Source organism: Rhinolophus sinicus, linkage group LG02 (assembly GCF_036562045.2).
Source record: "Rhinolophus sinicus isolate RSC01 linkage group LG02, ASM3656204v1, whole genome shotgun sequence".
In the NCBI taxonomy this organism is placed as follows: domain Eukaryota; kingdom Metazoa; phylum Chordata; class Mammalia; order Chiroptera; family Rhinolophidae; genus Rhinolophus; species Rhinolophus sinicus.
In genome coordinates, this window is record NC_133752.1 from 64,979,277 (window position 1) to 65,004,952 (window position 25,676).

At 31.4% G+C, this 25,676-nt stretch overlaps 1 protein-coding gene across 23 annotated transcripts in view; it reads right to left on the reverse strand.

Annotated features, from left to right (window-relative positions):
* Window positions 1–25,676, reverse strand: part of ADGRL3 (adhesion G protein-coupled receptor L3) — a 748,795-nt gene that overhangs the window by 385,977 nt on the left and 337,142 nt on the right. For all 23 annotated transcript variants that reach the window (XM_019743744.2, XM_019743750.2, XM_074324498.1 and 20 more), the window contains one exon: window positions 14,797–15,010. In XM_019743744.2, the coding sequence (XP_019599303.2) occupies window positions 14,797–15,010 (214 nt within the window). The remainder of the gene's footprint in view (window positions 1–14,796; window positions 15,011–25,676) is intronic.

Sequence of the window (25,676 nt, forward strand, 5' to 3'; positions counted from 1 at the left end):
AAATTATTAATGACATTCAAAATCAGCGAGATAATTTTAAAGTTAAGAACGTGATGGCATTCTTAAGTACGAAGCAAAAAGTGGGGTGGAGAAGAGAGACTACAGAAGTAAGGCCTGAGGTCCTGCAACTCAAAGTGAAAGCACCCACCACCACAACATAAATATATACATACATACATACATACATACATACATACATACATACATAAAATAATCTGGTTTTAAAGGTAAACTTCATGTGCTATAATGATTTTCCCAGAACCAAACCTCTTTACCCGAAGGTCATAAAAGAATTAAAAAATTGTAGAGCAAAAAAAGTTTACAATATCTATACATCATACTTGTTTAGAATATGCAGCTGATGTATTGCCAAAGACATACTGGAGATTTTTTTTTCTGACAGGAATTCTTTATACACACCTCTTCCAACTTACATCAAAAACAATTATCAAAGTCCAGAAAGACACCTCTTATTCAACACTAGACGATAACATAGAATACATGCATACCTGTAGTCATTACAATAATAATAACCACTTTAACACGGTGGTGCTACACAAGTGGGAAAAGATAGATTCTTCTGTCCTCATTACGAGCCTTCAGTGCAGGTATTTTACTTCTAAATTGCTCAGAGAGCCAATGTGCACCAAGACACATGGCTTGCATTTCAAACCAAGGTCAGCTGCAAAGACTTGAAAGCACGTGCTCTGAACGAAGAATATGAGGCATAAGTATCTGAAGAGGAGACAGTGATTTCTAAACATCTTCATAAAACACATATCATTTTGGAGCTCCAAGAAACATATTTTTCTTAAAGTCTCTATACAACTGTCGACTATCCCATTTGCAATTTGTTTCCTCTTATAATTAGGATATTCTATTTTTCAATTATAAGTTCCAACAATTTAAACTAAATTTTTTTAAACTTGCCGATAAATGAAAGATACACTTTGATTTCATAATAACAAATACAAGTCATTCTGCTTTCCAAATGAACTGGTGATGAAAACAGATTTACATAGTTATATGTAAAACAAAAAGGCACAGGTAACTTTTAACCTTAGATTAATCAAGTTACCTGTTTGAGCATAAATATTATCAACAGCAAAGTAAAATAATTATGTCTGGTCTATCTTTCTGACACAAAATTAAAAAGTAAATAAATAAAATAAATTAATAAGATGCTCCTCTATTTCTTAACAAATGAGAGAAAAAGTATATCTTCTGAAATCTTGAAACATTAGCTAACTATGTAACTATCTATTTCCAGGGAAAATACATTGATGTTTTTCTTGAAATTAATCTGCATCCTATAAATACACATCATAAATATCCTATGCATTTATGTCTCGGAAGTTATGTTCTCATTTACTTGTGTGTGTGTGTGTGTGTGTGTACGCGCGCACGCACGCGCACATATGTATATCAACAGTAGTGGCATAACAGTTTCAACTCTGCTACTCTAAGGATATATTGAGTTCATGCTACCGTCATCAAAACACCATGTTCTTCAATTATTTCCCACAAGAAACTGGTACAACAGAATAAAAGAATGTAGGGGATAAGATTTATGTTGCAACTTCGTTTTGTCTTTTGTTGCTTACATCCCTTTAGAATGCAACTACAGCCATCATATATGTATTCCGCTACATAACATCAAGAATTATTTTTTCTTGATATGCACTAATGTTTAAACATTTTAGCTACATGTTATGTATTTAACATCTTTCATTGAGACAGATTTTTCTGTGATTTTGGAGGAGGCTTATATTCCAGTCCAATATCCATGTGAGCTTGTGCTGCTTTTATTAATTTATGCTTTTCCTCTTCTATGACTTAAAGTGAAAGATTATGCTACACATAATGTTTGTTGTTATAGTGGTAGTATTTTTTTTTTTAACTTTTATTTAAGCGTGTTTTTCCAGGATCCATCAGCTCCAAGTCACATAGTTGTTTCAATCTAGTTGTGGAGGGTGCAGCTCATAGTGGTCCATGTGGGGATCTAACCAGCAACCTTGTTGTGAAGCGCACCCTGCTGTAACCAACTGAGCTAACCGGCCATCCTCAGTATGTTCCTTCTTTTTTTTTTTTTTTTTTTTTTTTAATGTTTCAGCAAAGAACTTTTACTGGACAAAATGATTCAATATAAGGTCATTTGAAAGATTGTATGTTATTTTTTTAGAACTGAACTTGGAAAGTAATTCAGAATCCTTTCTCTCCTGAGGCAAGGATGAAGGATGATCTACTTGTATTACTTGGAAAGGTGAAAGGTCTTTTATTACGACAAATTATGCAGAGACTAACTTACAAAGAAGTACATTTTTGTGACCCTAATATCCAAAATACCTACACAGAAATAAGATCACTGTCTAGAACATTATAAATGGTAAACTGGGCTTAGGTATTTTTATACTATATTCTAATGAAAAGAGAAGTATTTTTTGTTTGGGGAGAGATATGAGATAATAAAAATTAGTGTTTAGGTAAAGTTAGAAATGTGTAGGTATAACCTGGGAAACTCATATATTACATATATCACTTATAACAGAAACCCTTATGTACTATAGCACATAACCAAGGCTTGGTAGGCTTCATAGGCATAATTCTGAAACTAAAACTAAAACTACTATTATAATGAAACAAAAAAGTCAATGTTACTAAATCAGGAGATAATATTAGCCTATTATCTTTAATAATATGTCAACTTTGGTAGAGGACTATCGTAAATTTTTCACATAAAAATAGCATACACTATTTGATATGTAAATTCAAATATCCAGGAGTAAATTAATTAAATATAAAATACAGATTTAGTCAGAGAGTCATTGGTGATGGTTTGAAAACATCAAAGTGTTTCTAAATAATTAAACATCAGTAATTTTAGCTAAAAAGGTTCGATTCAGTTCAATTATTATCTTCTCACCTTCAAACCCATAGCCATCTAGTTTCCTCTTTTTGTAACAAGCACCTATCCTCTTGTCTTTATTACTTTTGATGTTTTCTTATTTTTATAATGTAATATTCCTGTAGATTTACATTCTTTTCAAAATATTATTTCAACAATAAACTCACAAGTCCAAAAAACAGATCCAAATTTTTATTTTCATATGATTGATAGTACTAATAATTATGGATGCTAGCATTTTTGGAAAGACCTCAAGTCTTTCAAGTCAAAACACACATATGTATAGTATATATCAAAATCAGCCAATATGCATGAAAAAACATATTGTGCTTTTACCATTTTACAAATAAATATGATTTACATATATCTCTGCTACACATGTAATAAATACATGATTTTACAAAAACCAGTGCCATTAAAGCCTTTTTCATATTAACAAATATTAGAGTAACAGTTATTCCCCAAGAACTTGGGAAATAACATTTCTCTTAAACTATTCACATCACCACATGATGGGAAAATTCAAAATGTATTACACAGAATATATTTTTTTTTAATTTAGTAATAGTCTTAATAATAAAGAAACAACAAATCAAACTCATGTCTACTACAGTATTCATTGTGGCAAATTTAGCAATATGTTTTCAGCATAATGGAGTGCTTGCAGGAAACAAAAAATAAATTTAAATACAAACAAGAATAAACTGATCTATATATAGTAAAACAAAGTTACCATAGAATGGTACAAATACAGAGCAATCCATCTTCATTTTTATAACCTATTTAGTAAAAGCTTTGATTGTAAAGAGTCACGCTGTTTAAAAATTTACATTCAAGTTTGAGTAAGAATGACACATTTTCTCATTTGCAAGTATTTAAAAGTATTCATGTGATATATTTAGTTTCTAACTCATGAGTCCTCTCTATGCTAAAGTTTAAACAGCGTGCCATCTATTTTCTTCTATTTCCATGTACCGTGCAAATGTCAACTTATTCCGTTATTCTAAGTAAATTCATCTTTACTGAAGTATTCATGTAGATAATTTTGTTCCCATAATTCCAAAATTATAAAAATAACAAAATATGATTTCATAGATTTTTTTTTCTAAATAAATTTCACCACAAATATTTGTGTTTTTGCCAGAAAACTTATTGTAAGGCAGAAAATAAATGCCATATAATTTAATAAGCTTCATGCCATGTTCTCATAATTTGTATATGAAAATAGTAGCCAACCACTAACACTGTAGATGTATGTGAGGGTAAACATATAGGTACACACACACATGCACATATTTTCTTTTCAGTATTAATTCATACTTGTTTCTTAGGTCAGTTCCATTTATTAAAAACAATACTCCTATTAGATATGGCTCACAAGGCAATAAATTGTAGTTAACATGGACTTTGGACCTGGACTGCCTAGTTTAAAATTGCAAATTCCCAATCACTGTGTTACTTAAACTTTCTTTAGTTCACTATCAGTGAGGTAGGGATGACAATAGTATCCATTTCATGGGAATGAGAAAATAATTAGATGAGTTAATTCATACAAAGTGCTTAGAACATTGTCTGGCCCATAGGAAATTCTCAATAAATAAGTGCTAATATATGGTTTGGAAATATAGAGTAATGCAATTAGCTCTGTTCTATCAATGCTTATTTTTCTAAGAATCATTACATCATCCAAAACACCTTATAAACATAATTGATTCAAATAAAAACGGGGTTTAGGGCCTGGAGAGTTTCAGATTCACAATAATTAAATTGTTTCTATCAAATTTGGTATGGCTGTAATTGAATACTGATAAAACCTGAGCCAAATCAATCCAATATTTGGTTGAATGTTTGAGAGGAAATGAGTATCTTTTCTCACCATCATTATCATGATCAGGAGCAGTTTTTAACTATTCTTAAAACTTCATAATTTAATAATCCTTGCAATACTAAATAAAGTCCCACATCTCTCAAATAAGCCTGTGTGTTGGTTTAAACTAATCAGCAAGTAAATTTCTAAGTGCTTTAATGATCTCACTGGCAAAATGGAAGTGATCTCAATATGTATTTCATAGTTATGGGGAAGAATAAAACAATGAAACCCAAATTCTTTACCAGAGTATATAGCAAATAAAAAGCACACAGTAAATGTTAACAAGTATTATTATTAATAACAAATGAATATGCTCCCTATTTATTCAAGTACATTATATCCTGAATATTACAGCTAAAGGAAAACTACCTCAATAGTCCAATGGCAAGGAAAGGATAGTTTCCTAAAGATGACACTAAATGACTACATTGATCTATTTTGTAAGCTTGGTTTCTTGTTGTTCACCAATTGCACATACTCATATAACCAGGCCAGATCAAGGCACAGAATGTTCCAGCAATCCCTCTCATGCACCACCCCCACACCATACGTGGTCATCCCCACACCTCCAAAGAAAACCACTACCTGACTTCTAACATCAGAGATTCAAACCTGAGGATCTTAAAAAATTGAGTTTCTTTTATTTATAAGACAGGAAATCTTCATTTCTGCCATCCTTTGAAATTAGATCCAGCATTCCTTATGCATTCCTTCCCTGCAAGCAGCAGCCTGCTGAAGCCAAGGCTCTGTCCCTTTGGGAGGGCATGGCCTCTCCAGGCCCACCTACCTCTACTTCTTTTGTCACCATCTCTATCCTGCTGGTATAAGAGCTTACAACACTTGTCTTTTTCCATCTCTAGATCCAAATGTCAGTGTCTTGTAACTTTCAACCACCTCAATCCTTTTTGTACATCAAGGTGGTATTGGATAAATAAATAAGTAAAAATAAATAAATCAAAAAGGAAAAAATTTAAAAAACAAAACAAAAACAGATTGAATTATATAACTTATGGATGGATTTGAATCTTTCACTTGCTTTTTCTAATGCACTAAAAAAAAGTGAATAAAGACCTTTCCTTGTATCAAAATTTATTCTGTTTGAAAAGAAAAAAAAATGGTAAAAGAAATCATAGGCTTTGTACCTAAAGAGAGCAGCTGCATGTTTGTGCTATCATATATTAAGTAAGTAATTTCAGGTAAATTTCTTAAACTCCATGTAACTCATCTCCTCATCACAAAACGAAAAATGAAAGGCCGTCAAAATACTTTGGGACCTGCTCAGCCAATAGCCCAGAAATCTTTAAAATCATTGTAATGACAGAGAAACTGTGGTATGTATTCTGAATGTCTGCTAACTACCACTATAATTATTTTTTCTCCAGAGTCCAGTGGATAGCACACTAAATCAGTGGCAGATCTATGTTCATAAACTGCTTAGTTCTTCTCCATTTGGATTTAAACAATAATCAAGATAATTACCTCAAGTATTTTCATGCAATATCCTCTAATTTTCAGAAGCTTTTTATCTTTCCTTTTTCAGTAACATCTTATAAATATTTTCAACAAGATGTTGAGTTCTACAGACTGACCAGGGAGTGAAAACTTATCTCTAAAAAGCTGGAGGTGGGAAACAGGAAAACTTATCTCTAAAAAGCTGGAGGTGGGAAACAGCTAAGTTAATCATTTGCCGTAAATGAAAAAAAAAAAAAGGTTCTTATGTTATATATATCAAATGTGAACCAAGACAAGTTCCAGGTAAATCTATCTGACCAGCTCTAACTGTATTAAGTCTCTATTAGGATTACTATGTTTAGTCTGTTTGGCAATGCATTTACTAATGGCTAAATTCACTGGAGCTACCACTAACACTGACAAATTAAAAAGAATTCAGAAAATTTAAAGCATACCAGTAAACAGCTACCCAAACTTCTAAAACTCTGTCTTTACAAGATTGACTATTTTAAAAAGATAATTAAAATCAATGATCCTTTAAAATTAAAAACCTTTTTTTCCAACATATACGTGTTTCCCCAAAAATAAGATATAGCCAGACCATAAGCTCGAATGCGTCTTTTGTGGAAAAATTTATATAAGACTTGGTGTTACATTATATACTATATTATATTATGTTATACTATATTATATTACATTACATTACATTATATTATATAAGACCAGTATTATATATTATATTATACCCAGTATTATATTATATTATATTATATTATATTATATTATATTATATTATATTATATTATATTGTTATGTTATGTTATATTATAGTATAGTATATTGTATTGTATTGTATATTATTATATTACCCGGTATTATAATATATTATATTATATTATATTATATTATATTATATTATATTATACACTGTCTTATATTATAAGACCTGGTCTTTTTTTTTTACATATTGGTCAAAAAGTATTTTATTCATTGGACAAGCAGACAATATTGCCCTGGTCTTGTAGTAAAATAAGATTGGGTCTTATATGACTTTTTGCTGTAAAAGACGCATTAGAACTGATGGTTTGGCTAGGTCTTATTTTTGGGTAAGCACGGTATGTACTTATAAATTTACTTCCTCCAACATTTTTGTGTTTAGAATAATATTATGGCTGGGCTTTCCCCTGCCCAGTACTATTAATTTATGTGATATATTCCATTTAAAAATAAGCTAATGTAAATTTCTATTGTTTTTAACATTATATTTTTAATTTTAAGCAGTTTTTGTTATAATTTTATGAAAGATTAACTGCATGAGTATCTGAACAGAAACGACACAGTAATTTTCAGGTTATAAAGGTTCTAATTCTCATTCGGCTGTGTATTATCAGAGACTACGATACAACATACTGACAGTCTTCTCCTCAAAAATAATTCACTCATAGAAAAATAACAGATGAATTTAAATAAAATAGAATGAGTATTATGCAATGTAAAAATAATGACAACACATCATAAATGACTAATGTTCAGCCAAAAAGTAGAAGTGAAAAAAAATTTATTTGCAGTAGCATTAATTCTCCTACTTTGTCTCATGACCTCTTTAATTCTTAAAGTTATTAAGATTCACAAAGACTATCAGTTTATGTAGTTATACCTATTGATATTCACCATGTTAAAAATGAAAACTGAGAAATGTTTTAAAGTACATTGTCGCCACTGCCTTGATCCCTGCTAAGACGTCAGCAGGTTTACACACTATTCTTTTGCACCACCAGTATATCTTTGCACCATTGTATATCTTATACAATGAAAAAGGAAAATAATATCTCAGTGTTGTTATGAAAATAGATTTGGTCTTCTGGAAATCCTGGAAAAGACTCAGGGATTCTGAATGTCCAGAAACCACGCTTCGAGAATGGCTGCACAAAAGGTTCATATCTCCTATGGCCCATAAGAGACAACCAACACAACTCCCTTTAGCTTTTACCCTAAGCTATCCTGAAATATTTGAATCATTTATTAAATTTTTAAATTTCGAACTACACATATGTAACATACAGTTCCACTCAAAATTAAATTAATAGCAAGGAGGATCAGGAAGCATTTTACAGGATATTATTAAAATATATTCTCAGAATTGCAGAGAGAAAAAAACATTAGATAAGATTAGAGAAATGCACTCCAGATAGAAACTTTCCTGTTTTTCCATATTCTCTATATTTGGGTTTCGGAAATGGGAGTCAATTTCCTTTGTTCCTTAATTTCCTCTCTTTTTTATTATTATTTTTATTTAATAAACATACACACAACAATGATCCTACAGGCACAGAGTTATATGTGTATAGTTTCTATATCTATCTGTTCTTTTTACTGCAAAGAACACGAATTCAATGGATAAGTCCCTTACATAAGGAATTGTTTCTGATCTGGTACAATTTATTAGAGAAATATAAGATCATAATGGAATGGAATCCGTCAAAGGAGCAAAGGAGAACATTCATGTTGAAAAACTCATGTATATACACATAGTTATTGCAATACATTTACTAAACAATGTACATACAAAAATTGCCACTGGCATTTCTTCTTCTACTGCTCTTGAAAGAATTTCTAACTTCACCAGGAATGAAAACAACAAAAAACAAAATCTTTTGTAAGCTGTAAAATCCCCTGCAGAGGTACTGACATAAACTGAAATATCACTTTTTCAGCAACGTGAGAAACAATTCTTTCTCTCCATCCTTTTTTTTTCTTCGCATTTTCCTGATGTGACTATGACATGTGAAAATGTAATATCACTAAAATACTGCTAAAAGAAGTTAGATCACTCACTTAGATAGAAAAAATACTCCAACTTTATACATTAAACATCTATCACTCACTTAGAAAAAATACTCCAACTTTATACATTTAACATCTCTACTTGATAGAAAACTCTAAGGATGACATTATTTAAATGTCTAGATTCGTGATCTTTGGTTCTAAGATAATTCAAAATGCAAACAACATACCATTTCCCCCCGAAAATAAGACCTAGCTAGACAATCAGCTCTAATGCATGCGCCTTTTGGAGCAAAAATTAACATAAGATCCAGTCTTATATAATAATAAGGGTATTACAGCAAAATAAGACTGGGTATTATATTATATTACATTATATTATATTACATTATATTATATTACATTATATTATATTAAATTATATTATATTATACGAGACCCGGTCTTTATTACAGTAAAATAAGACTGGGTCTTATATTAATTTTTGCTCCAAAAGACGCATTGGAGATGATTGTCCAGCTAGGTCTTATTTTCAGGGAAACACAGTATTTATTTACATGTCTCCAGAAATAACTGCTAATATTTCTTTGATATTGTCCTCACTGAAAAGCTCACTAAAGTTAACTTGATTTCAAATATTTGTTTTTTCAGCCTAAAAAATAATGTATTAAGGATAGATTTATAGATAGGAAATGGATTTGTTATTGTATAGGGTGGGAAAGGAGACAGAGTTTATCAGTAATGGTATGGTGGTAATGGTAATACGTATACTTTAAAACTCTTTTAAGGTGATGGTTGCACCACTTGATAAATTCTCTAAAAATATATTGTACACTTGAAATGAGTAAATTATGTCATATATAAAAATGCTTCAATAAAGTTGTATAAAAAATGCATTGAATGAGAGAAGTCAGACACAAGAAGCATATACTATGTGAATCCATTTACTTAAATTGCAAAATGGGCAAAACTAACTTAGGGTGTTAAGTCAGAATAGGGACAATTCGTCACACAAATGGGTATATCACTGGTATAGGGCACAAGGTAGACGGATGTCTGTTAATGTTCTGTACTTTCATCTGGTTGTTAGTTGTACAAGTTCGTTGAAAATTCATTGAGTTGTACACTTATTACAATTTTCCTGTTTTGCATGATACATATATATATATATATATATATATATATATATATATATATATATATGGTGCATCTCCACAAATGTCTATTGAATTAGAAAATATATGCTATTCTATATAAAGTCGGCTGTTATATCACATATTTAAAATATGAGTCATAAAAAGCTGGAATGAGGCTACTATATTATGATATTCAAACTTCCCACACATAGATGGAGTTTATGTCCAATTTATAAAGACTCCAAATGAGTTTTTATTGGCCAGGGAATTGCATTAAGCTAGTTTGTCATTGAATTATCAAGGTTTCTTAAGAGGATGTGCCACAGCTCTTGGGAGAGGGCTTGGGGGCATAGAGGTGGCGGACTGGCCTCATGCAGTGGCACAATCAGAAGAGGTCTTAGAGAGATTAAACAGTGCACAGTGGAAAACCAATAAGCTTGTGAAGCCAAGACAGAAAAGGATGGATGAAGGGTTATTGAAAGGAAGCTGTTCCACTGTATTCATTTTTGGTGTTTATCCATTTATATACATCTATTATCACTTGGGTATCCACTAATGCTGCCATCCTTCAAGGACTAGCTTAACACTTCCTTCCCAATGAACACTTCCTAATATCATTTAGCTGAAAGAGACTTCCTCCATTTTTTAACTCTTCAATCAATGTAAATGAGATAAAAATACAATATTGAACAAATTACATAACTATTTGTTTTCAACAGCCTCCCCTGCCAAAAAAAAAAAACACCAAAAAAAACAACAACAAAGAAAACAAGCATAGTTTTGGTGGCAGGAAGCACATCTCACTTATTTATCCACTGAACTCCAGAGTAATTTAAAATGCTGAATTTAAAATGCAAAATTTCTGCAGTTGCCATTTGCCAACAGTCCTTTTCACACTTAGATTCTCAAGCTATATGTACTATTTTTTAAACCCTCTAAAGTGTATTGACATAAAATGAAAAGAAATAAAAACTCAGATAATACAGTTAAGAAAGCTCTAAAGTGGCATGACAACACTGGAAAGCATATTTTTTTAAAGTTCGTTTACACAACATTATATGAGGTGGGATCAGAAAATATGGTGAATGTTTAAATTACAAAACATTATTACAATAAAAGACACTTTGCCATTAATCCCCTCAAAATACTCCCCTTCGCTTCGAGCACACTTATCCCATCGTTCTTGCCACTTTCTGCAGCAGTTCTGGAAGTCCTCTTTCGTGAGTGTCTTTAGTTGCGCTGTCATGGCTGCTTCAAAGTCCTGAATTGATTCAAAATGTATTCCTTTCATGGTCATTTTGACTTTGGGGAAGAGCTAGAAGTTGAACGGTGCCAGATCCAGTGAATAAGGTGGATGAGGACACATCATAATGTTTTTATTTGACAGACATTGCTGTGTGTTTTTATTTGACAGACATTGCAGTATGTGACAGGGAGCATTACCATGATGGAGGATGAAGTAAAGACATGAAAGAAGACATGAAACAGGACTTCCAGAACTGCTTCAGAAAGTGGCAGGAATGATGGGTAAGTGTGTTCAAAGTGAGGGGGAGTATTTTTTTTGGGGGGATTAATGGCAATGTATCTTTTACTGTAATATATATATATATAGTATGTAATATTATATATATAACATATATGCAATATATAATATATATGTAATACAATATATAATATATAGTTCATATAAATATATATGTAATATATAAATATATATAATATCTATGTAATATATAATATATATGTATAAACTAATTTAAACATTCACTGTATTTTCTAATCACACCTCGTATACCAAGTTAGTTTTCAGTCAAAATGAACAGAAAATCTGGTTTCTAGAAGCCTACAATTTAGACAAGGCAACTGCCTAAAATGTGATAATACAGGTTTATAAATGTTCAGACGCTATACATATGGATGGAGATGATAATAAATGAGATTAGAAATTCTGAGAAGGATACATGTGTTCTGACATTTTAACAAGTCTTTTAGTAGGATAATGAAAGAAGAAGGAAAGCACACAAAATTTGGAATGGGTAGGGGACAGATTGGCATGAGAACACACTTGGATTTGAGAAGACCAGGTGCGATCTGAAAGGCAGTGAGGAAACAGGCTTTTCTAGAACTGATATCAGATTGAATATTCTACTGGGGGAAAACGTGGCAATTGAGCACCATATCCTTTTTGATCAAGTCCCCAGTTTTTCACACTTAACTAACATGTTAGTATACAGTTTTATTTATGCATTTGCTCAATGTATATGCAAACATTGCATAAATAGCATTTCATGCCTGTCCTTGTCTGTGACATCTGTCTAATTTATGAGGCTGAAGAAAGGTATAAAGCCCTTTTAACAAGGTTATGCAAGAATATAACAATTTTTATTTATTTATTAATAATCCTATCTAGAGACATGCTTAATACTCCTCCTATCTACAGACATGCTAGAGATACAGTGTTTCTAGAATTTTAAATGAAAAAGAACACAATAATTTATCTAAGATACCTATTAGAAATGTTCCATCATGATTTTCATTCAAACACATATAAACTGTCCATACCATTCTTTGTACGGTATGTCCATATCATAACTTATAATTATTAGCATTATTTAACATTCTGTCATTGGTATGACAATAATGTTCATTATAAAGCAGCTTAGTTGAACATGGACCTCCCATCTCTTGGGAGTTTACAAGATGGAACCGGACTTCTTCTTCCCCAAGAATCAAAGCATTTATTTTGGACAAGTATAAATACAGTACATTTAAGAGTCCAAATACAAGCAAAGAACCTGCCTCTGTAGAGAATTAACCACAGTTATTTCAGCTAAGTGACAATTCTTACTTGAGAAACCACCAGCAGGGCTTCCGCAAATGATTTACTCAGGGTGCTTAAAGCAATTTTACTCCGCAGATTCGTCACTTTATAGTCATATCCCATATAATTCAGTAGCTCCAGAGGACTTTTTTGGCAATAATTATAAGATTAAGGGCTTATTTTGGGAGCCATTAATAATATCAATGAAAGGATTAACACAATTTTAGTGAAAATCATACAGAGATCAAAGAGCTAGTGAAGTCAATGCTTCCGCTACATTTTAAATGAAAACCTAATCACAGAGAAGCGGAATCTCCTTAACCCAACACTCCAAATGGATTCTAAAGATTCCGATGTTTAGTGGTCTGACAGAAAAAAAATAAAGTGCCCACTCCTTACTATTCATGGAAAACCACTCCTGAGAGACCATTACAACACCTACATACAATGAAATGATTCAACTTCTTTTAGGCATAACATCAGAAAATTTAACCAAAGTGGAGGTATGTCAAATATATAACAAAAGAGCTGCACAACAACAACCAAATGCGCCTAAACTAAAATCAAATATATCGCTAATTTTAAAATCTTATTTCTCATAAACACTCACCTTAGTATGAGCCAGCATTTTAGCAATAAACAAACAACAGCCCCCAGGGTTTAGGCCATTATCCTTCAAGTACACTATATCTCAGATACTTCGATCTTCAGAAAATCGGCATGTTAAAATTTCTTTTAATAATTGATAAAACAGCAATTTATAAAAAATAAGATATTCACCCTATCCACTTATTAAGCACGCACAAAAATACTTTCAGAATATTAAGTATATCAAGTAGACAAAAGGTTAAAAATAAGGCAGGCTTTCTTACACACAAGAAAGGTAATTCTTGAAACCTACTGTTCTTGTTTTTATACTTCAATTTGTTTATTTTTGCATCTCCTGAAATGTCCTCCATATTTTAAGAATAGAAAACAATAGAAAAAAAGAAATGCCTAAATAGAATTACTAACGAAAAAATAAATTCACTAAATAAATCATTTATTGATTAAAATTAATTTTGTGAGCAAACTGAAAGCAAGCAGGCTTATATTAAATGAACGAACTCCTCTCTGATTTCTGAGAAATCATAGTAATAGTGAACAAATACTAAAAACATATTTAATATTTAGCTAATTTTTCAAGAAACTTGAATGTAATTTAAAACTTCTATACTATGGATTCCTATTGACCACTCTATCTAGAGTTGAAGATCTTGTGATATTATATGGTGTTTTAATTTATATTATTGTTATATAGTAATATTTTAGAAAGCTTAAAGGTTTTAAATGAATTAACATATATTAGTTATCAAAGGAATAGTTCTTTCATTGTTTCCAAGGCCAGTAATCTTTAATCAATAGTATTTTACTATACTGTATTTTGATTAATGACTATAAAAATTGCCTGTTAATTTATTTTTTAATCTTTTCTTACACTGATAGAAAATAACTTTTTGCAGTAAAATAATTTTTCTGAAATTTCTGGAGAAAATTATAAAATTCTGCTTTTGAAAACTGTGAAAAATAAATTTAGTTTCTTATCTAATGTACCCAGTTCCAGAGAACATAAAGCAGACCATGAAAGTTAATAAAGGTTAATAATTTCCAAATGCCCTTTGCAATTTCTAACACCAGAATTTTAGTGATATGTGGAATAATTTGATATCGAAAAGGTAGTTCAGATTATCCTAAAATAACACAATACTGTTTATATTCTTACACACAGATAAATGTCAAGAATTTATATTATAAATGCACAAAGAAAAGAATATTAGAAGTATCATACCTTTGAGACATAATCTTATAGGCATCTGGGAGATAACATCGTATATTCTCCATCTGAGCAGGGTCAGAGTCACAGATTTTGTCATCAGTCCTCCCATAGTTGGCACTTTCAATCATGATGACATCGGTACCTGGACAGCGGAGCTCTATGGGGTAGCTCTCACAGGAGAGCTCTCTGCGGACCACAGCCATTGGTATTGGGGCGCGGCTGAAAGCTAACGGAAAGAGGAAGAAGAAAAATGTAAGTTCTCTTTACTACATACAAAGTAAAAGTACATGCGTTGGTTTTTTCAGCGTTTAGGGTAAACTAATACCAAGGAATAAAGCAGTCGCAATTCATAACTTTAAAATAGAGTATCTCTCAATTTAGTAACTTTAGGGTTTTTTGTTGTTGTTACTATGTATTCTAAAAATAGCAGGTATTTCTTAAAAACTTGATCTAACAGGTTTTGCCTTATAAATGGAAAAAAGCACTCCAGGTTTTCTAAAACTTTGGCTGGTATGTGAGGTAGACTACATAGAAATATCATCCAATTTGCTGAGTAATATTATCAAATAAACCTCAGGGGTATTATGTGTGTATGTTGTTTTGTTTCTCATGCAAACCATCACTAAAAATGTGTTTTGCTCTTGAGTTTATGTATACTTATTTAAATAGTCTATTTCAATTTTAGAACACAATTTTAACGTTTTAAGTAGCAGTTAACATAATCTGTATACTTTAGGACTTAATTATACAAATAATGAATGTTTTTTAAGAAAACAAATTGTGTATGGAGAAAAATTAAATTTCCCTTAATTTCCCTCCCCTCACGTTTCCCCCAGTGCCAAGAGGTTACCAGTTAATAATGTAGTAACCTTCCTATTAGAATTTTCTGCAAAAAAACCAAATAGACATGTTTCCTCCCACCACTCTTCTTTTTTACTCAAGCAAACTTGACTGAGGTCATATCAAACTACACTTATTGTTTCATATCTTGACTTATGTTATTTATTAAGTTAACAATGTATGATGCAAACATTTTCAATTCTATATCGTATTCCTCACGTTTAATGGATGTATTATATATACATATACAATATTATTTAATTGGTCTTATGTTGATGGGCATTTAGGACTATTCCAGTGTTTCTGTGGCATAATACTTCAAAGAAATATGAACATATTATGTACCTTGGCTATAACATTTTGAAACAAAGTATAATGATCAAAATATAAATGAAATTGTTGAATCAAAGGGGATATATATTTTAAGTTTGGCAAATATCAACAACTAAATGTTCAAAAATTTTAATAAAAATGTACACTTCCACCAGCAGTACTTTTCTCTTCAAAAGTACATTCATCAATTCTTTCAAATTTGCCAATGTGATAGACAAAGAAGGAAATAATGAACTTATTTTAATTTTCACTGTTTTATTTGTACAATGAAATATATTTTCATGCTTTTGATCCTTCATATTTCTTTAATTTCTGAATTGCTTGGTCACATTTATTCATAGTTCGCATTGTAAAAGTTTTTTATATATCAAGAAATTTGAAAACTCGTTCTTTATATTTGTGGATAATGTTTTTTCAAGTTTTCTGTTTGGTTTTACATGTTTACTGAGCATATACACATATTTAGTTTTTATACATCCAACTATCTATTTTTCATGTCAGGTTTTGCAGTTTCATAATCCAAGACTGTGAATATAATCAGTGCATTATTGGAAGAAAGTCAAATGTTTAATGGTAAAAACTCAACAATTCTTCTTTTAAATTACATGTAACTGAAATTTTAAATTGTTTACTAACCATTCAATAAGTTGATTTCCACATAAGAGAATTAATTTTAGAGCTCCAGGATAGCTATAAATTTGCATTGATAATTAACTCACTAATGTGCACATACATTAAACATGCATTTAAATAAACATATGCAACTTTTCTTGTTGTTTTTTTACTAAGCATGAAATATGAAAGGAAAAAAAAGGAGAAGAGAAGCAAGGGAGTAAAAGGAGTGAGGGTAGAGAAAGATGAATTTTATTGATATAGTTTCACTTGAGACATCGAGAAAATATTGATTTGGTTTGTAAAACTGTACCTATTTCAAAATTGAGAATGACATTAGTTATATAGCATTTTGGAAAAACTAAAACTGTACAATAGACCCCATGTATAACTTCTGAGCAAGTCACTTATTAAAGTTCTGAACCTGCACTATACAGTTAATTCCATTCTGGTTGTCTTCAAAATCTTGTTTGTGTTCTCTCTCTCTCTCTCTCTCTCTTTCTCTCAGCAAACACACACAAGAATCTAGCACATTCACAGCAATGATCAAAGAGAGTTTACATAATTAGAAGTGGTTGTAACATTATTTTTAATGTTAAATCTTGAGTCAACATATTGACAGGATAGTCTTATAAGAGAAATATACTTAATTTCTGAAATGTGCATTTCTATTGTTCCTAAAATAAAATATCCTTGTTTACCTATCATTCAGAAGTTAGATGTTGTTTAAACAAAAAGTCCTTTTTAATATTGAGAATATTTTCATTGATGTATTTAGTAATTTCAATAACGGAATTATTGAATAATGAAATGTTCTAATTTGGGGATTAAGTTTCATGATTTTGGTCAGTTTAAATAGTATCACAGAGGTTTATTTTTTATAAAAGGTCCTTGAAATCAGAATTTTCCAGAATTTTTACAGTAAATATTTGAGCATTTTCTAAGAGATAATTTACTTTTTAACTTTGGTATAACCATTTAAAGAATCATGTTGCAGCTACTTCCAAACACTGAATTATCTGGCTATATCTGTTAACCAATTAAGCTAAATTAACTTTAAAAAAGTTAATTTAACAAAGAAATAAAACAAGCAAATCATACAGTCAAAGCATTTGTGTGAATATAAGTGGACAATTTGGTTTATTAAACTCATGAGTCAATTTTGTCAAAACATGTGTATATAAACATAGATTTAATTGGGGTCTTAACTGTCAAATATATGATTTAGAATCAGACACTAGACAGTTACAAAGCCAACTAGAATGTGGAGACCCAAATTTTCCATGTGTCTCCTTTGGCCCTTCTACAATTATTCAATATGGCAAGTTTTACAGAGAACTAGAGTTGATTTGTAGATTCTTTCTATCATTTAACATATAATTGTATTTGTATCAGTAACCCAGTGATAAATTACATTTCTAAATGATGGATGCTTTGTTTAAAGGAATGTATTTCTGGAAACTATAACATTGTCTAATTACCTATTTAAATTACTTTTAATTATATTGTTAAAGGCTTTAATCAGCAAGCAAAGTCCAATGGGGGGAAAAAAAAACAAAACACTTAAATTGAAAATTCTGTTTTACCATACAGTTATCATGCTAACAATGGAGAAAATTTGGTTTCTAGAGAAAAAGATTAAGACATGAAAAATGTCAATAATTCAAATGCAGTATAGTCAATGAAACAGTTGACTGTATGCTACATTGGATAATACTGCATTGGGCATTGTGAAATGGCAATGAAAAAACTAATATAGGTCAAAGGCATATTCTTAAGCCCCTTCCCACTTTTATCCACGAGTTAATTTGTTATGACAAGGAACGAAGTGTCAACTATTAGGTGTATAACAGATATTAGCTGAATAAATAGGAAAAGCTTTAGATGTGAAAACTGGTAACTGTCTGGTACTACCTATTGACCAGGTAGTTTGGTCTGCTAAAGGCGACCAAAACCTCAGGAAGTGCCCAAGTTCCATGTCAAATACACACTTAATAAATAAAAATAAATAAATAAATAAAATAAATTTTAAAAAATGCCCTGACCAGGTATTAAAACAAGAGAACTAGCTCTCTGCTCTTGCTCACCTGTTTCAGTACAAATCACTTTCATTTTTTTGCACTTTATTTGAGACCTCAGCCACTCTGTTATTGAAACTTCTTGTTTTGTTTCTCTCTCCTTAGACTCTCCTACTTAAGCTGGCTTGGTAATGTATGACTCTATTCAACTCTGGTTTATCCATGTATTGTTCTATATACTCAAGGATCTACTAAGAAAATAAGACTGTATTCTAATCTCCACTTAGCAGAGAATGAAACCTTCAGCCTGCCTTATAAATTTGTTTGTTATGAATATAAAAATATTAGCAAGACAGCCTACATTTGTATTTATTTTCCATTTCTTTATCTTTACACTTTGTTTACCCCAAACTGTGTATATTTAAATAAAATTCAACCTACTAGAGAAAATTTTAAAAAAAAAATGGATAAGGAAATGCAAATTAGAAGGCTATTTTAAGTAGTAAAGACAAGATGATTGCTTTAAATGGTTAATGACAGAGAAGATATTTGATCTCTGTTTAGGAACAAAAAAATGATAGGCTATTATGATTGGTAGAATGTGAAGTTGTAACGGAGAGAATGATGACGATGACTGCCACGTTTCTGCCATGAACAAAATGACTCAGAAAATAGACCTCTATGAATTTGAGAATCGTAAGACAGTGCTTAAAACCACAGCTGTAGATAAGATAACCCAGGAGGGAGTATAGCTTACATTAAGGAGGTCCAGGAGTCAGTTTTAAAATATGTTCACAAATCTTGGATAGTCCTCCATTTTTATTCCCTTTCCGTTGAATGTGGCTTTTACTTTGTGACTCTAACAGGACATACTGTGGCGAAAATGACAGTGTGTGATTTCCAAGACTACCTTATTAGCAAAATGTTGCTGCTTCAGCCTCTCTCTTGGATCACACACTGTGCGCAAAGGCAGTCATGGTATCTTGAGCACACTCACGCAGCCCCACGGTGAGGTACAGGCAAAGAACAGTCCTCTCCTGACAGCCAGCATGAACTTGCAAGGCAGGCCAGTGAGGCAGCTTGGAAGCTGATCCTCCAGCCACCAGAAAGCCTTCCTTTGGACAACTGCCACCCCAAAAGAGACCTTGAGCCAGGACCTACTAGTCAAACTACTCCCAGATGCCTAAACTGAAAAAAACATGGAATTTAACAAATGTTTATTGTTTTAAGCTACTAAGTTTTGGCCTACACATTATAATATAGCTCTGAAACAAGCCTGAAGGAATGTTTAAAGAGTGTACTTGTAAACTAATGGGCAGATATTGAAAAATTACCAAATAAATAAATACATAAATAAATAAACAAACAAACAAATAAACACACACACACACATATATATAATGAAATACCAGAAAATCTAATATGATAATCTAATATCCCTTTGCTTATACATCAATTAGGTCACTAGTTTAAGTATAAATATAAAGATATATTTTTTAAGTTTAAATATATAAAATATATATTTACTTATTATTTATTATTTAATTATATAAATATATAAATATATATATATATATAAATATATATATATATATATATATATATATATATATATATATATATATATATATATACTCAGTTTTCCGCACTGAACACTGATTACTAATAGATGTTTCAAGTATTTTTTCCCTTTATCCCAATGACCATAATAAGGAACAAAAGGCACTTTTGAAAACTTTGGAATGAAAAGGAAATAGATCTGGTTTCTCTTTAGAAAGAAGCAAATCAAACTATTTGTCAATCCAGATTAATGATTTTAAAGGAGTTTCTTAATTACTTACACCAATGGCTCCTCTGGTTCTCAGGCCTTCGAGTTTGGACTGAAACTACATTGCTGTCTTTTCTGTACCACCAACTTGCAGAGAGCAAACTATGTGGCTTCTCAGCCTCCCTAATTGTGTAAACCAATCCCTCTTAACAAATTTCTTCATATAACTCATATAGGGTAACTGTGATATATGAAATTTGACAAGCTTTTGAAATTGTATCCCTCCTGAATATAACTGGAAAACAATCATGAGAACCCTGTCTAACATTGTGAGTGTGGCAAAATCCCAAGAGAGATGGTACCCACGACTACTGAAACCAAAAGTTTACAGAGTAATGACAAGATCAAATAGGTGAAAGTTAGGAGCAGTGGCAGACAGATGGGCAGATGACCCAAAGCAAAAGCACCGAGAATATTCTATGTGTCTCCATGGGACTCTAGGAGCTTGTCATTGGAGAGAGAATACACACACCTATGCAAGGTTTTAAAACATCATAAAGCACAGTGAATTATGTGGAACCGATTAAACAGCAATGAAGTGATAAACATGTGTTTGGGTGCTCAAGAAAGTTTTTTTTGAAGGAAGCAAACTTAAACTGGTCTTTAAAAAGTTGAAACAACATGTGACTAAAGGAGAGGAGATAGTAAAACACTACAGGCAGACATTCTGAGCAAGGAAAGATAAACTCAAAGTCCTGAGTGAGGATCTCAAAATGCTATCTGCATTTCCATGTTCACTGCAGCATTGTTCACAATAGCCAAGACATTTGAATAAACTAAGCCAAACAAACTAAGTGCCCATCAATGGATAAATGGATAGAGAAGATGTAGTACGTATGTATAATGGAATATTATTCAGTCATGTGAAACAAGAAAATCCTTCCATGTGCAGTAACATGACTGGAACTTGAAAGCCTTATGCTTAGTGAAATAAGTCAGACAGAGAAAGACAAACACTGTTTGATGTCACTTATATGTGGAATCTAAAAAAGCCAAACTCGGGGGTGGCTGGATGGCTCAGTTGGTTAGAGTACAAGCTCTGAACAACACGGTTGCTGGTTCAATTCCCACATGGGATGGTGGACAGCACCCCTGCAACTACAGATGGAAAACGGCAATGGGACTTGGAGCAGAGCTGCTCCCTCCACAACTAGATTGAAGGACAACGACTTGGAGATGATGGGCCTTGGAGAAACACACTGTTCCCCAATATAAATAAATAAATAATAAATACATAAAAAATACATAAACAAATTAAAAAAAAACTCATAGAAACAGAGACTAGATTTGTGGCAGGGAAAGGGAGTTGAGGGAAATGGGGACATATTGGTCAAAGGGTACAAAAATCCAGTTAAAAGATCAATAAATTCTGGGGATCTAATGTACAGCTTGGTGATTACAATTAACAGTACTCTATTATATACTGAAAGCTGCTAAAAGAATAGATTTTAAATGTTCTCACCACAATCAATCAATCAATAAATAAATGGCAATTTTGTGAGGTGACGGAGGAATTAACCAACCCTTCTGTGTTATGTGTTCCTAATCAACAAATTGTAATACATCTCAAACTTACACAAAATGTCAATTGTATCTCAATAAAGTTTGAAAAAAAGAAATACACTTGTATTCACAAGAGAATAAGAAGCAGATGGGAGATAGAACTAAACCGTAATCCTAATGCAAAGAGTCATAAAATGAGAATCAGAATATATTCCGAATTATATACAGCAGTGGAAGATGGCATTATAACATAATAATAATATTAATAAAAATAATCTTTAAAAATATTAGCCAATAGATTATTCAAACAGATTACAGGAAAAGATAACAGGCTGGAAATGAGTGAGGAAAACAGTGTGATAAGCTATTTAGGGTGATATGACAATGATAATTGCTAACATTTATTGAGTGCGTTCCATGTGCTAGTGCTTGAAAAGCATCTTTTTTTAGTTCACACTCCAAACAATAACAGCTTGAAAATATTTTCATCCACATTTAATACACCAGGAAACTGTAACTTAGCCAAAAATGGTAAGAATGGAAGACATGAACTAGAAAGTCACATAGGTGAGAGATAAGATGCAAAGATTCTTCCTGTGTGTTGCACAGAGAAAACAAAGGAAGGGGACTTGTCTCGGGAAATACATAAGAAAGTATGAGAATATTTACTACTAATCCACAATCTAGAGTTCATGGGTTACCATCCCTTTACAGAAATGAAGTCTAGTTCCTGAATATGAAATGTTAAGCTAAATATTCATTTGTTGTGTCTGGCAAAGGATTTTTTTGTTTGGTTGTTTGGTTGTTTTTTTAAATAGCAAAAAACATAATGGCATACTATTACTATTTTGAGAATTTTAAGACTTACTTTTTATATTATACCAGAAAAATTAGCAAGAAGATAAAACTTTATTCATTTAGAATACTTCTCATGGCTTTACCTCAAAGCTGTGTTGAAAATCTAGTGCATTAAGTTGGAAAATCACTACTTTAATTTTAAAATGTGGCATTGATTCTCAAATGTAGTCATTATACTTTTATAGCAATATATAAATAATTTTTGTATTGCAAATCGACAAATTTAAAGTTTATGTTATTGTTATGGTGAAACCAAGAAAATCTGTAGTCATGCAGATTTTAACAGAAGAAACATACAGGAAATTCAATAGAGGATAAATATAAGTTTTGAGTAAACATTGATGTCATTGGTTAAGAGTAAACAAAACTCAATTTTGAAGAAAAGCAAAGGAGTTGCTAAACAGTGAATAAATGCTCTATTGCACTGCATACACCATTCAGAAATACACAAGCTACACTTACTCATATTCTTACCCTCCCTTCCCACGCCTCCCCCCCCCCCCCATGCAATTCACTGGAAAGGATAAAGAGCTTTCAGTGCCTATAATTTTCTGTTTTGTTTTATCCTTAAGGGAAGTAATGCTAAGACCGTTCTTTCTAATTCTACAGAAGAGAGATACCTTGTATTATTAACCACTTAGGTAATATCTTCAACATTGAAAAAGTTTGATGTTCAATAAACATACAACAAAGTTTATAAATCCTTTATTCACAAGCTTTAAAACAGTGTGTATACATATATATTCATATTCATATTTATATACTGGTCTAATCAGTGTTGAACTGTTAGTGTCTATGTAATCCACCTCAGGTTAGAATAATAAGCCTAACTATAAAAACTGACCAAATCTATATATCCACATTGTTACTTCTTCTAACCTAAGTTTTCTATCACCTGTCTTTGGAAGCTAAAAGTTAACATTCATATTCCAGTAGAATGTCTTCGTTAGGAATAAGTCTGTAAGTTGAATATGCTGCTTGCAAAATGAAACGCTTCTTTTTTTATTTTATTCCAAGTAAAACCTTTCCTGGCGATATTTTCAAAAAAACAAACACTCATTAAGAAGTTAAATGGCAATTAATACTAAAGGTAAATATCAGTTTTAATTATAGACAGTGGATCTCTATTCAGTGATATTGGTAAACACAAGAATGTATTAACCAACCAAATCTCTCAACTTATGAAAGTCCAGATATTTGCCAAATACTCAAAATGTGGACTAGGAAGCGTAGCCAGCTATTAATTTTTTTAAATAAACGCTGATGACAATTTTCTCTCTAAAGTAGAAAAACAGAGAATGACAAAAACCTAGCCAAAATGAAACTATAAATTACATGTAAAAACAACAACAACAACAAAAAACCCACAACAACAACAACCAAAAAAACCCAATACATACCGTGTTTCCCCCAAAATAAGACCTAGCCAGACAATCAGCTCTAATGTGTCTTTTGGAGCAAAAATTAATACAAGACCCAGTCTTATTTTACTATAAGACCAAGTCTTATATAAGACTTGGTCTAATATAAGACTCGGTCTTATATAATAAGCTTATATTATATTAGCATTAGAGCTGATTGTCAGGCAGGTTAGGCCTTATTTTTCGAGAAACAGGGTATTAGATATTTCTAGATGCTAGTGAAGATCTTTTGATTGAAAGTGAAATTTGTGGGGCTTGTTCAGAAATGAACTCTCAACTCTCCACAGCTTTGAGGTAAAGCCATGAGCAGTATTCTAAATGAATAAAGTTTTATCTTCTCTCTAAAAATAAAAACAACAAAAATATTCTGAAAGGCAGAAAAGCAGCTCACACACTTGTTTCTAAAGCTGTATAAACCGACTTTGAAAATCACACTAAAATGAAAATCACAAGAAACAGGTGATAAAGGCTATACCAAGGATTATTTATATATGTAATAAAATAGTCATGAAATGACATAGAACACACACACAGCACTCTATTCTATTTATCCATCTCAACCACCAAATATACTACTGAGATTAGTAAAATACATTTTCCAACCTACAAAAACATTTAATACAAGTATTTATATAATACATTTTCAGGGCCAAACAGAAAGTTTCTCGAAATATATAAAATCAAAGTTCCAAACATCCACCTCGATGTTTCCTCAAATCATTAAACAAATAAATTGTGAAATACAAATTAATTTTCAAAGTGGTGGTTGTGAAACACATAATCCAACATGTCTAAATGATCAATATCAGTCCTTTATATCAGTGATTAATTTCATTTATTCATTCAACAAATATAAATTGAACACTAGGGTAGCGGGTATTCAATGATCAGTAAAGCGGACTCATGACATTTTGGAATTTACAATATAAATAGGTGCAGGGGATAAACATTAAAACAACTAAATACAGAAATAATTAAATAACTCAAAAATAACCATGAGGACTATGATAGAAAAACATAACAAAACATGGCACTATGAGAGAAAATAACAAAGTCTGACCAGTTGCCAGCTGGAACAACATGTCTGTCTCTGGTTTATCCCAGAAAGTTCTGAGTGTTCACAATGATTTTAACAACAGTGTTTTTAAAATTACTAAAACAACAAGTCTAAAACCTCATAATATTCTATATTATTAAAAACGAATTATTGCATTATGTCTTGCTAACACTCTTAGTAGAGGAAGATGAAAATGTATTATTACAAACAAACATTTACTTGAATCAATAAATTGTTGAAGGGAGAGAAGAAACATAATTACACTCACAAATGGATTTCAGTGATTCATACCAAGATAGGATAAATGAAGAGATAAAGTACATTATTTTGCCCATTTCGATCAAACCACATCACTTTACAAGAACACTTAAACAAATGTGCTAAAATAAAATGCTGACGATTATAAAAAAAAAAAAAAAGCT